General features: G+C 44.6%; 1 protein-coding gene across 2 annotated transcripts in view; it reads left to right on the plus strand.

Moving 5' to 3' along the window:
* ncoa2 (nuclear receptor coactivator 2) overlaps window positions 1–13,675 on the plus strand; it is a 62,151-nt gene that overhangs the window by 32,204 nt on the left and 16,272 nt on the right. For both annotated transcript variants that reach the window (XM_073488194.1, XM_073488195.1), the window contains exons 6-11: window positions 4,231–4,408; window positions 5,920–6,108; window positions 8,962–9,063; window positions 10,221–10,361; window positions 10,587–10,734; window positions 11,148–12,507. In XM_073488194.1, the coding sequence (XP_073344295.1) occupies window positions 4,231–4,408; window positions 5,920–6,108; window positions 8,962–9,063; window positions 10,221–10,361; window positions 10,587–10,734; window positions 11,148–12,507 (2,118 nt within the window). The remainder of the gene's footprint in view (window positions 1–4,230; window positions 4,409–5,919; window positions 6,109–8,961; window positions 9,064–10,220; window positions 10,362–10,586; window positions 10,735–11,147; window positions 12,508–13,675) is intronic.

Genomic DNA, 13,675 nt, shown 5'->3' on the forward strand with positions numbered 1-13,675 from the left:
ACACAGACTGAACACTCATACAAACACTCAAATAGGAAGGAGATACATTTCTCTTTCAGTCATGATCGGTCTATAATGAATAGTCCAACCCACAGAGAACAATCACAAATGGGCAAGGAGTGGTTGTGTCTGAGCGTAGCTGTGTGGTGTAAAAGCCGCCAGCATCTTGTATCTGCCCTGGATTGGCTGTAAATCACCAAGCAGAGCAATGGCCTCGTTGTCCTGTGGAGGGCCACTGAAGTGCTTACGTATAATGAGAAAGAAAGCAACAGCCTGGCGAATGAATCAGTCCATTGAGCCCATCCTCTCACTCACTTCCTCCCTCCCTTTCTCTCCCTCTTACTTGTTCGCTTCTCTTTTCTCTCTCCCTCCCCAACTCCTCTCCCTTCGCCTCTAGATCTGTCCTGTCATGGAATATTTATAGCTCTCCTGGTCCAGCGTCACTGAATCGACATACTAACTCGCAGCTAAATATAGCCCGGTGCAGCCTGCATGCTTTCCCATCTGTCAGCAGCCCCCAAAAACACAGTGATCGGCCATTCACACCCGCTCCGCTCTAGCCACGGCCTCTTGTCCGCCAGCCCGGGCTCATTACAGGATGCTCCGAGGAGAATGGCCATCGGCAGGAAGTGCACCCACGCGCCCCATGACCCTCCTCTAAGGCTCTCTGCCGCCCACTCTCTTGTGAGTGTGCGCAACACTAGTGCGGTGTTGTTTTAACCTCCTGGGAGCAAGTCTTGTTCTGTCATAAGACCTTTGTGGCATATATTTTGCACTCCTGGTGGACTGCTCCATATGGTCAATATGATGGCGCTAGAAACTAGGGCTGAGTATGTTTAAAATGTCTTGATACTGGAACCAATATGATAGCTGGGTTTCAGTACAGATCAGGGTTATTATCGCAGCTGAAACTCGTAAAAACAATACCCTTTCAGAAGAACTAAAACACAAACTATTGTCTGTTTACAAAACTAAGATACAATAAAATGTAATGTATTCATTTCAGTTTGTTTTTTAGCAATAAGGTATTTGGTTCATTTCTTGCTATTTTGCAATAGAAGTTTGCACAATTAAATAAAAAGTTGTAGCCCTTTCATACTACACATACATAGAACATATACAAATAATTGGATTAGAAGCATTTAGTAACACATTTAGCAAATGTATTTTGTAGTATTCCTATACGGACTACATACATCTGACATATTGTACCTGGCCATAACAAAAACTAACTACAACTACTGTAAAACTTAATATATTAAAACTTACACTAAGCATTTGTGACGAACGGAATCTAAATTAAAAATCTTAAATCTTAAAGTTAAGCCCAAAATCAAATAATAAACCATTGAAAATTCAAAACTAGGTTACACTTTGTTTTGCAGGTCTGAAAATTTCATAGTAAGTAGGTGTTTTAATTTTCACCTAGCTTCAGTTGTATCTGTCTCTAATTAGCAATTCAGGGCCGATAATTTGAAAGAAATTAAAAATAATTTGAAAAATGTTCCAAAGTTTGACAGATCTGCTGAAGTGGTAGAATTTGGTGAGAATGTAAATGGTTTAAAAAAAAAGGACTTTCATTAACTGACCTGCAGAAGTTGGGGGAGAAACTAGTTGAAAGTTAAGCTGCAGCAATGCACAACAGTTGGTCTGCTGAGAAGTGAGACAGAAACTAGCTGGAAATTATAATGTCATGATTTGCAGAAGTTAAGCAGAAACCAGATGGTGCTGCTTGTGGAAGATGGCAGAATGTTGTTATTAAATTATGTCGCTGTAATTTTCAATAGATTTTGAGCTCATTATTGTGATAATCTGGGGATAATTTCAAATACATCTTAAATATGTTGCTTGGTAATGACCACCCACTTACCATCAAATGACGTGTTAACCAAAACTGTTATAATCTTGGTACAGATGGAACAATATTTATTTTGATATGTTGCTTTAAGAAAAATAAATATCTTTCTTCCATTTAACAAAAGAAGCCAAATCTCTTAAACGTTAAACATCATGAAGAAGCTGTATATGTTGCCCTAAAAATACAGTACAACTTTAGCCGAGTTAGTATTTAAATCGGCAGAGAGATTATAAAAAAAAAAACAGGAGACATTTGATGCTGTCGTTGCTAGACAGCCAACCAAAATCCATCTGAGTTCTCAGGGCCATCACTTAGCTTGATTTTGTGCCCATTTTTATACAAAATAATGTTGCAGGAGTGGTTATAAACAGTAGGCGATATGAGGGAGGATGGCATCACCCCTCTCCATTCCTGGACGAAAGAGTGCAGAGGGGTGGTTTAGCTAAACATGTTTCGGCTGGCCTGCCGGACTCTTTGATCTGACTGAGGTTTGTGCAAGTAAGAATCTATGGCCCCGACCATGGCTCTGAAGCCAAAAGAACCAACGGAGTCAGTCATGTAGTCGCAGGTGGATGAAATAAACCAGGTCCACCCCCCTGCTAAAAATTAGCAAATCGAATACTGGTTTTGTTATTGCTTTCTAACTGTTGACTTCCACTTTTACGTAAGCTTATTGATAGCCTACTTTAATAACTCAGTCTTGATTATGTATACATCTTACTGAACACACACTGATTGGGTCTCTTTGACAGTCGTCGGGTTCTTTGATGTTGACTCATAAGTATGTAAGTACTTATAAGTATAACATTTGTCTCTAAAAGACAGACTCTCGTAACAAAGTGTTGGATTTTTCTAACTCCACTCATCTTTGAAGAACTTTGGAAAACCATGTCCTTCTTTTTTTGTTTGTTTCTCTCTGTAATCAATATCCATTCTCCTAAGCTGCCGACACAGCTGGAGGGTGCAGCACATGCTCAGCGCCAATGTTATAAAGCGTTACCATCCATCAGTGTGGATGCTCACAACGTTTTTTTTGACTCTCCAGATACATTTCTGTCTGTAACAAAAAAGTATTTAGGTTCAGCACTGAGCCCTACTAGAGACCTGTTTGAATTGTTATTAGCGAAACAGTCATGCACTTTAGCAAGAGCCGCTGTTTGCATAGCACCAGTATCATGTCATAAGTACCACCATGCAGATAGGAGAGGGGAGTCGACCTGACCCTACTCCCTATACTATAACAATTCACTATCTACTGTACATTGCTGTCGGAGCTATATAGAGTTGTGTATGAAGGCAATAGGTGCAAAATAGAACAAAGAGAGGATGGTGGCTCAGAGCTACGGTGTATATTTAAGCAGGCCATTGTAAATTAAGCTGTTGGCTAATGATATTATGCAAGACTGTCTGCAAGAAGGCAATAGTTGGCACTAAAGAGTGTTTGCTCTGCTGTTACTATTTGCCCTACTTGTCCAGGACATGGCCTTTCTTCACACTGGGTGGACTTGCACAATCGTGTTGCATTTTGGAAACACTCTGCTTCATGCGGTGATAGATGAGTTCTCCTTAAGCCTATTTTCAGCTTGTGCCGCTTTAATGCAGGCGAGGGAAAACTTCTGTCTCAATCTGATCATGTCATGTGTACATGTGTAGCCCGGGGCGTATGAGTTTAGCCCGCTGGTTGATTGCAGGTATGTTACTCAGGGTCATTACAAAGACAAAAGCAAGAATTCAGCCTACAATATGTTTTAAATGTCTGTAATGTGCAGTTAATCATTATAAGCAGAGGTGAGGAGCAGACACCTTGACAGTAGTCTCTCTTATCTTTACAGTAGATTTTATAGCTTTACAACCACCAGAATTTCCTTTTTTTAAGGGCTCGGTGTGATTTGATGGCCTAATTGACACCATCTTGTGTGTAATGGCTGACCTAGGGCTGTATTATTTCAATTAAGTGCTCCTCCTCCTGCACATCCTCCAATCTCTGCAGGCGTCTGCTTTTATCCTGCTTTCTATCAGACACACTGATGTTGAGCGTCTGCGGAAGTGATCGAAGTACCCAGCACAAAGTGTACTAATCACCTGTTTTTAGATAAAATGGAGATGTGCTGCATATTACACAGCTAGATAAGACACGTGCCAAAATTTCAGTACTGTATGTGCATGCTAGGGGATGGACAGTAACCACAAATTGGGTACAAATGGCACATCATTAAAGATAATAAGTAAACAGTGAGGAAACCAGGAAACCAACCACCATTCTTCTCCTACTTTTCCCTCCATTTCATTGTCAAATATTTTTTAAGTACCAGTGTAAAAATTCAATACACAACCTCAAACCTGTGTTACTTTTCTCTCTCCCACCCCTCCAGGCCTTGGACGGCTTCTTCTTCGTTGTGAACATGGAAGGCAACATCGTGTTCGTGTCGGAGAACGTGACCCAGTACCTGCGCTACAACCAGGAGGAGCTGATGAACACCAGCGTGTACAGCGTGCTGCACGTCGGAGATCACGCCGAGTTCATCAAGAACCTGCTGCCCAAATCACTCGGTTAGCCTCCGGCTCATTTTTCCCTGGCTGCATTCAGCTTTTTTCTACCTGTCACTTTTCCTTCTCGCTGTGTCACTTGTGCTCCACGTCTCTCTCTGTTCTCCTAATCCCGCATGTGTGTTCTCCATGTTGCCTCATTGCCCACCTCTGCTCATAATTTTGCAGGCTCTCCCTCACACGCTAGCCTCATCTCTTGCTTTTTACATCACAACACTCTCCTCTTCTCTTCTACTCAGACAGGTATGCTGTAGGTGGCTGTTTAGTAGTGATGTCAGTTTAATTAAACTGCTAAATTGTTTACGGTTGAACTGCCACAGAGAGGATTTGAGAAAGCTGGCTAATACAAAGTGTTATGTAAGCTTTATATACAGGGTTGGCACGGTGCATAACACCTATAGGTTCTTCATTTTCTCTTTTGCTGATGCTCAGCCGCCCAGACATTCGCTCTCGCTCCTCTCTTCTTCCTCCCTCCCTTTTCAGCTAATTAACTTCCTTTTTCGGCGTCTCTCCCCTGTCAGCAGCATCGCTCCCTTCCTATATTCTCATCTCATGCCCTTCCTTCCCCTTCTCTTCACTTTGTGTGTTATTCTCACCCTCACCCAACTTCCCATTTTCATGTTTCTCGCTTCCGAGCATCCCTGAAAAGCATTGTCCTTCTCCCAGCGTCGCTCATCTCGTGAAAACAGGCCGACAGACATTTTCCTTTTTCTTCCTCTCCTCCAGTTTTGCCCCCTTCTTTTCCCTCCATGTCCTTCCTCTTTTTTCATACCTCCATTCCTCCTCCACATCTTACCTCTCCATCTCCTCTGCGCAAGAGGTGATTGTAATGTATGTCAGTGCACCCCATCAGGAGCTCTTTCTCGGTCCCATCCTCTCCTCTTCTCTCCTGGTGCACCGGATTGAGGTCTGAGTGCCCAGCCATCTGGGTGGGGGAGCAGCACAGAGCGGAGTACCCTGGAAACGATCAGTGGGCTGTGTCCCAGATACTGAGAGATTATCAATGCACCGAATGAGATCACAAACCAGATGGAGTGTGATGGGAGTTTGAGTTAAATGAGTTGTGTGTGTGTGACTGTACATGTCTCTTTTTCTTTTCTTTTTGTGTGTGTGTGTGTGCACATGCGTGTACTTGTGTGTTTGATCGCGCCTGTGTAAGTGTTGGAGAGAAGAAGAAAGATTGGCAATGATGTTTTAGAGGACATGCATATGGACGCCTGGCTGTGATGCATGGCTGTGGATAGATGGCACAGGGCGCCGGGTTCCAACTGCTCATTATGACTGATCTCTACCCAGCAACTGCTCTCTCCTTTTTTACACTTTTTCCGGCTTCATTCTCTCTGTGTTGCTCTCATTATGTCTTTCACTTGCAGTGAGGTAGCCTCTCTTGGCTTGCTCGTCGCAGCTCTCCCTGTTTTGTTGTTAAGTTTTTGGCTGCAGTAAAATTCATCAAATAAAATCCACAGGAAGCCACATTGTAAATCTCCCTCCTCTCCTTCCTGTCTCCCCCGTAGTGAACGGCGTCCCGTGGTCCAGTGAGGGTCCGAGGAGGAACAGTCACACGTTCAACTGCCGAATGCTGGTCAACCCCCACAGCGAGAGCCAGGATGAGGCGCACGAGCACGAGCCTCAGCAGCAGAAATACGAGACCATGCAGTGTTTCGCAGTCTCCGAGCCCAAGTCCATCAAGGAGGAAGGAGACGGTATGCAAGGAGAGAGGGGAGATGGTGTGGGGAAAGTTGGAGGACTACTTGGCACTCAAGTAGTGACCCTACATAACAACCTTGGACAAAGTTCTTTTCACAATTAATTGCTTAGTCTTAAATCTCAAAAAAAAAAAATTATATCAGTTTTCAAGACCACAAAGTGTGGCTTCTTCAAACTGCTTTTTTTGGCCGATCAGTGTCAGATATATCCTATTCTGTGCCAGTTGCATCTACAAACACGTCGCCATTTGGGGAAGTAAAACATTGTAGCCGAGGGTTATGAATTGCACATTAACTTTGAGGACAAGGACCCATTGTCTGAACCAGAGCAGCAAATTTTATTCCGTTCACTTGTCAATTGCAGCAAATTAGTCCAGACAGTCCCACATATACCAGTATACACTGCTTTAATGCTTAAAAGAGTTGGCTAAAATGTACTCAGACATTTCAGTAACAGGCCATTAAAATGGCTTACAGTGTAAGAAAATGTTTGTGTATGCTTATAATTATTGTTCCTCGAAAAGAAAGAAAATCGAAATCGGTCAAGAGTGTACCTCTATGTGATGTGTATAGAACCGTCATGATTTTGACCATCTCATATTTACACGTAGACATCTAGAGCAATTGTCTATCTCTATGTTTAAGAACAGAATAGTCAATTAAGAAATGTTTAGAAAGAAACTTTGGAGATTTGGATCTAAGAACTTGCAAATTAATGTTAGAAAGTAAAGGAATTATTATTGTTGGGACAATTTCTAAACACTCTGTCAGTATTGGAGGCAAAAGTCTGCTCACAACAGACAGAAGGCAATTTATTGTGACTGATGAATGAGACATTGCTAAAGAGAAATGCCAAAATTAATCCTTGAACACTGGCGTTCATAATAAAAACAAATTTAGAAAATGGGAAAAACTCAAAGTTGTCTGGTTCACCAAGAACAGAAAACACATTTGTAAGCATCTCTGCCTTACATAACATCAGACTGATTGGTGTCGTCTTGAATGGATGAATGAAAGTCAACAGAATGAGAATCCTCGATGTCTGCAAGCAGAGCTGATGCACATGTTGAAGCTCAGAAACCTTGATTAAGGCAAAAGCGAATCAAAAAGGCACAACTGCTGCAGAATGGAAAATGATTTTAAATATGAATTAAAGCTACAGCCATTTAGATTTATTATGAATAGATCGTTGAGATTTAGCCACATTAGGCTCATAGCTGTCCTTGTATGTGAAAAGGGGTCTGAGCAGCTGATGCAGAGCTGTGCTGGTGCCACTCAACTTCCATCCATGAAAAGTTAAGTGACACGAGGGAGACGAGAGGCTGGGCAGCTGTCATTAAAGCCCATCTATAATTCATGTACATCCCTCACAAACCTGAGCTTATGACTCCAAAGGAAGGATGTGGCTGTTTTTTAATCACGTGTATTGCATCAATAAAGCGTCCTTTTGATAACCTCCGGGTTATATTTGACATTTGAAACATGTTTTTTGAGCATATTTTAGCAGAGAAAGAGAGAAAAGCCACCAGTCTTAACATCTGCCTTTCCTGGGAAGTTATTTAAATTGTATGTTGCTGTCCGTACAGTGTTCAGTCACTGAGAGGTCACTGGGCTTTTCTCAGTGGTTTCATGGCTTTAGTCAGAAACTTGAGATCCTGTAGTTTTAGTAAATTTCCATCACAAGTGACCGTCCCTTATCCAGAACTTTTCTGTACTTTGTAAAGCATTGATATGTAATTCTCTCTCAACACTTGCATTCTACATCTTAACTACTTCAATCCTATTTGCTCAGTGGCTTTAATGAGCGGCCATGATTCCCCACTGCCAGGCTATAACTCAGTGGTTAATTAAAACAATAAGTGGAAATGTTTCACTCCTGGTCGAGTCTCAACCTGTCTTTTCCCCTCTCTGGCTTCCTTTGTGCACCAGCTGCTTGCCAACCATACTTTGGCGAATAGACTGACTAGGACCCAGGCCAGAGGTGTGTGAGTGTTTGTAAGTGTGTGCTTGTGTGTGTGCGTGTGTGTGTGTGTGTGTGTGTGGTTACAGTTGCAGATATTTGTCCATTCGTCGATTGAGACAGAAGCAGGAAGGAGAGAGAGAGAGAGAGAAAGCAAGAGAATTTAGAGAGATTCACAGATCTTAAGGACCGGACCACCCAAGAGGCTCTGTTTACAAGTCAAAATGAGGAATGTGTGTGTGCTTGTGTGTGTGTGTTAGCCCTGGCATGCATTTCTTTGCTAGAAACATGTGTGGGATTGTGGGTATTACTGGCATAGGAAAGTCAGATGGCAGACTTTTTGGGGTCACCCCAGCCCTGGACTTGGCGGTGTCATCTGTGTGGGTATGAGTGTGTGTGTGAGAGAGAGAGAGAGAGAGAGAGAGAGAGAGAGAGAGGGGCAACTGTCATGATTGAGCGATGGCAATCTTTAATGTCGGGCCAGGGGAGGTGTCATCGGTGTGAGATGGCACTGTAGGTGAGACCATCCGGAGACACAGGCGGCACACAAGTGCTCACACACACATACACGCTCACACACACCTTCAAAGGTCACACTTCGTCATTTCCCTCGCCAGCGATAGCTGCTCCTCCTCATGAAAGGAGCGGAGCCCTGATCCCCATGCTCATTAATAACTGTATTAATTATGCTGCCTGGGAATAACATGCATTTCATTTTCTTTCCCTCCCTCTGTCTCTATCATTCACGCCCCCATCTTCCCCTCTCCTCTCCCATCCCCCCTTCTTCCTCCTCTCCTCTCTGCCCTCTCCTCTTTGTTATATCCTCTACCTGATCTCTTCTTTTCCTCCACCCATTCCCTCTGTTTTCCTCTGTTTGTCCTCTCTTTTAGACTTTCAGTCGTGCCTGATCTGTGTGGCTCGCAGGGTGCCCATGAAGGAAAGACCCATGCTTCCCACACATGAGAGCTTCACCACACGCCAGGACCTGCAAGGTACACGACCAAGAGCTACAAACTAATACTGCAGAGAACAAAAAACACATTTTCTAAGCCCACAGAAAAACAACTGTCCAGTAAAGGCTAATAATATGGTAATTATAGTGACCGTTCTAGATGCCCTTCGAGAGCATTTTCACACGTACAGCTGTAGCACTATAAATCACCTCACACCACAATTTGGGTATTTAAAGATTATTATATCCTTGGTAAAGGCCCTTAGGATGGAATGCATTCATTGAACCGCTGCCCACCTCTGTCTGCACTCTGGGAGGTAAAGTATCTGTCTGAACACTGGCGCATCGATGTAGACAGCTGTCTGCATTTCACCTGGTCTTCTTTGATGTGCTTGTGCCACAACACACAAACGCACACTCGTAGTTACTCGCTGACATTTAGTAATTTTCTGTAGTTCCCCACCCAGACTTCTGTAGGTGTGGATGTATGCATGCCTTGATTTTTTTTTTCTTGTTTGTCAGGGCTGCAAGATTCTGGATAAAATAAGTATCATAAGTTAAAAAAAAAAAATACCTCTGCAGTCGTCTTTTGCCTATGAGAACTTGTTGGATGTTGTGCTGTAAGATGCTACTGTGACAAGTCTTTAGTCAGTCGCTGTGGCTGTCACTCATGCAGCTGTCTGGTTGTCAGCCCTTCAAATGCATCACTGCCTCCATTTAAATTGCAACCCAGTGAGGGACAACTGTTGCACTGCTACTAGAGTGTACATCCATGTGTGTGTGTTTACGCACGTAGGCAGCATGGGTGTGTTTGTTCAGCTCTAAAGATAGTTAAGTTCAAGCTGCCCCAGTGATGAAATAAAGCACTCTACCTGTTGTATTGAGTGTCTAAATGGCAAACTTACATTTTGTGCACATGTTTATCTAATCTTAAGCATCCAGGACTTTTTTTTAGCTCAAGCTTCTGACAAGTTGTAATGAGAATGTCAATAAACTGAGTAAATCCTTAGTACTTCTTTAACTGATATCAAACCACAGAACTGTGGCCAAAGGAAGATCAACAAGCTGTTCAACATATTTATGTTTGAAAGAGAAATTGAATCCCTGTCAGCTCAGCTGATTGGTTTGTGCATGTGTATAGAAATCCTGGCATTCATGTCTGAGTGAGGCCTTCCTAATCCGCTCCGCTGTGTTTAGGTAAGATAACATCCCTGGATACAAGTCTCCTGAGGGCGTCCATGAAACCAGGCTGGGAGGATCTGGTGAGGCGCTGCATCCAGAGGTTCCACCTACAGAATGATGGAGAGATGTCGTTTGCAAAGAGACATCAGCAGGAAGGTAACACCACTCGCTCTAAAGAATATCCTGTTTAATTCTTTGCTGTTGATTGTTCCTTTGGTGTTTGGAGCACCATTGTTAGATGACTGCATGTGTGTTAATGGTGATTGAATCATGGGTGCTTTGAGACCCTCAATTAGATCACAAAAAACATATGTGTATACAAAATAATCAAAGTTAAAAATGTGCATCCATTTACTGATTTAAGTGCACTTGTTTCCGTAGTGCTCCGCCACGGCCAGGCATTCAGCCCCATCTACCGTTTCTCCCTCTCCGATGGAACCATCGTGTCGGCGCACACCAAGAGTAAACTGGTGCGCTCGCCTGCCACCAACGAACCCCAGCTCTACATGTCCCTGCACATTCTTCAGAGGTATGTCTCACTACCTACAGAGAGAGACAGATCTGCTGCATGAACTTGGTTGCATGTTCGAGCCTGTTAGTGCCCCGCAGCATGACCTGTTGGCTTCGGTGCAAATGGGTTAATATGTTAAGTCATGCTTTAGTTAGTTTTGGATGCATTTGCCCAGTCATTACTGAGACTTATATAACCAATTTAATGAAGATTTTTAACAATTAAATTCAGGTTGTGTTGCCAAAAAAACATCAAAATGATATTTGAAAAGATCAGCAACAATGACCTTCTTCCAAAAACAGTGTCACACATACTTAGGATAATCCCCAAGACCAAGTGATCAAGTGTCCAATTTTCTATATTTTCTAACATTCTTATGTTAGAAAACTGTTTAATGAACTGTTTTATCTCTGTTTGTGTTTAAACTCTAGGGAGCAGACAGTATGTGGAATGGGCCAGGACATGGGTCCTGGCAGTCAGGCCACAGGGATGGCTCCCAAACCGATGAACTCCTCCACTCCCTCCATGACTCCTCCAACCCCAGGCAGTTTGCCAGGGTCGGGGCCTCAGGGCCAAGACACTACCATCAGCAGCAACAGCACGCCTTTTTCCCCTCCAGGCCCTGCTGGCCCCAGAGAGCCAGCAGCCATGGGGGGCCATATGCAGGGCTACCGTTTTGGCTGTCCCCCACCACACAATCACACTGGGGGCATGCAGCCACCACAGCAGGGCACTAACTGGAGAATGAACAGCCCGTCTCGCGCCAGCCCCAGCCCAGCCGGTGGGCCGCATCCACCTCAACAGAACTCTATGCTGTCGCCCAGGCACCGAGGTAGTCCTGGGGGGGCGGGCAGCCCTCGTGTAGCAGGTGGCCTGCACTCACCCTCTCCAGTAGGGATGTGTGGTGGAGGGCCTGGAGGTGCAGGTAATAGTAGCACGACTAGCACCCATGCTAACAGCTACACTAGCAGTTCTCTGTCAGCTCTGCAGGCCCTTAGCGAGTGCCACGGTGTAGGACACGGGCATGGGCCCCCTCATGCACACACGTTGGGCTCTCCAGACCGGAAGATAGGCTCCCCAGCTGGGGTCACACAAGGATCAGGGGTAAACACTCATCTGATGTCAAAACTTGGAGGAGGAAGTGGCGCTGGTGCTGGCACAGGAGACTCATTTGGACCTCACACAGAGGTGGGTCAGGGGCACCCCCAGGGCCAGACAGAGAGCAACCTAGCTGAGCCCAAGGAGGAGAGGGATGGTCCCTCCGAGGGCCACGACGCTCACAACCGTCTTCACGACAGCAACAAGAGCCACACCAAGCTACTGCAGCTGCTCACCACCAAGCCAGAGCCTCTGGAGACCCCCCTGTCCCCTGGCGCAGGAGGGGAGGGCAAGGACCAGGCTGGGGCAGGGGTCCGGGGTGGTCTCACTGGAGCGAACACTCACGCCACATCCCTTAAAGAAAAACACAAGATCCTCCACCAACTGCTTCAGAACAGTACTTCTCCTGTGGATCTGGCCAAACTCACTGCAGAGGCCACAGGCAAAGAGCTGGGCCAAGATCAAGGCCAGGGTGCCGGTTCAGCTTCTGGGGCAGATATCGCACTCAAGCAGGAGCCCTTGAGCCCCAAGAAGAAAGACAATGCCCTGCTACGCTACCTACTGGATAAAGATGACACTGTACTGAAGGACAAGGTCCCTAAGCTGGAGCCCGGGGAGGTGAAGGTCGAAGGGGGGAAACACCCCCTCGTCAAGTCGGAGAAACATGACACAGGATACGACCGGGCTGAACAGGTCAGTTTGTGTAGACAAAAACTCTACTCCTGTTTGTGTGTCAAGTAGCATGTTTACTGCATCATTTTCATCTTTGAAGTGATGAAAGATTTAGAGTTGGCCTAAAACTGATTTTCTAACCTCCTTCTCTGTAGCCCATTGCAAAAACCAGAACTTTTTGCCCTGTACTGCTCCACTTGCTTCTGTCTGAGCGTTAATCTGGGTTAGGTAGCAGATGTCGGCTCCTCCAAGTCCCACGTCCACACAGGATGCTACAGCTAAACACACAAGCTGTCTGGCAGAATAGCGGTCAGACAGTATTTGTGGCTTATATACGGTCTTGTCATATACACTTAAGACATCATGCATGTTTTTTCATTCACATATCTAAACACATCTGGTCCTTTCACTGCCTCGGTGTTGGCAGCACAAGCAGAGGGAAGCTGTCCGCCAGCTTCAAACAACTGTGACATTTGGAAGGAGCCCCTGTGGTTCTCCAGCCATTTGATCCTGGTCGCGTTTGGCCAGAATCCGCAGGTTTGGCACAGAGCGCAGGTCAGGCCTGGCGCTGAAAGACAGAAGAGGAGAAAAGAGTAAAAGGAAGTGAGCAAGGACAGTGTGTTACTGGTGAAACGCGCATTTTTCTGTGTAGAGAGGTTTCAGCTCTAATGCAGGAAGAGAACCAACATTATGTGACCTTTTTATACAGGAAACCTGTGTATGACGTGCTCCACTGAACACACGGTAAAGATATGAGTCTAGCAAATTTAGTTCTTTCGCACACATCACTGCTAAACCGCAGAATTACATAGAATTACACAAAATGACATGAAGGCTCTTGCTCACTCTGCTGTCTCTATTTCTCTCATCACCTCCCTCGTCTTAGACCAGTCAGTCATCTAGCTGTCACTTGTCACAGAAGTCAAAATTCTTTTGTAAAATTTCATGTTCATCCTTTCATTAAACAGCAAAGCAGCAACCGAACCGCTCTTGATGCATGTACGGATCGATTGTTGGTCTTAAAGGGTGTTGCTTTCTTATTGTTTCTTACATTCTTTCTAGAAACGGTGTAGAACAGCAGACAGAATATCAGTCAGCTACGCTTGCTCGCTGTGTATGTTCAGTATATGCATGGCCACTTGGGTACATATAAAGAAAGAGGAAAAGGTGATTGGATGGATAATAAGAG

The sequence above is a fragment of the Pagrus major genome, chromosome 19 (genome assembly GCF_040436345.1).
Source record: "Pagrus major chromosome 19, Pma_NU_1.0".
NCBI classification, from domain to species: Eukaryota; Metazoa; Chordata; class Actinopteri; order Spariformes; family Sparidae; genus Pagrus; species Pagrus major.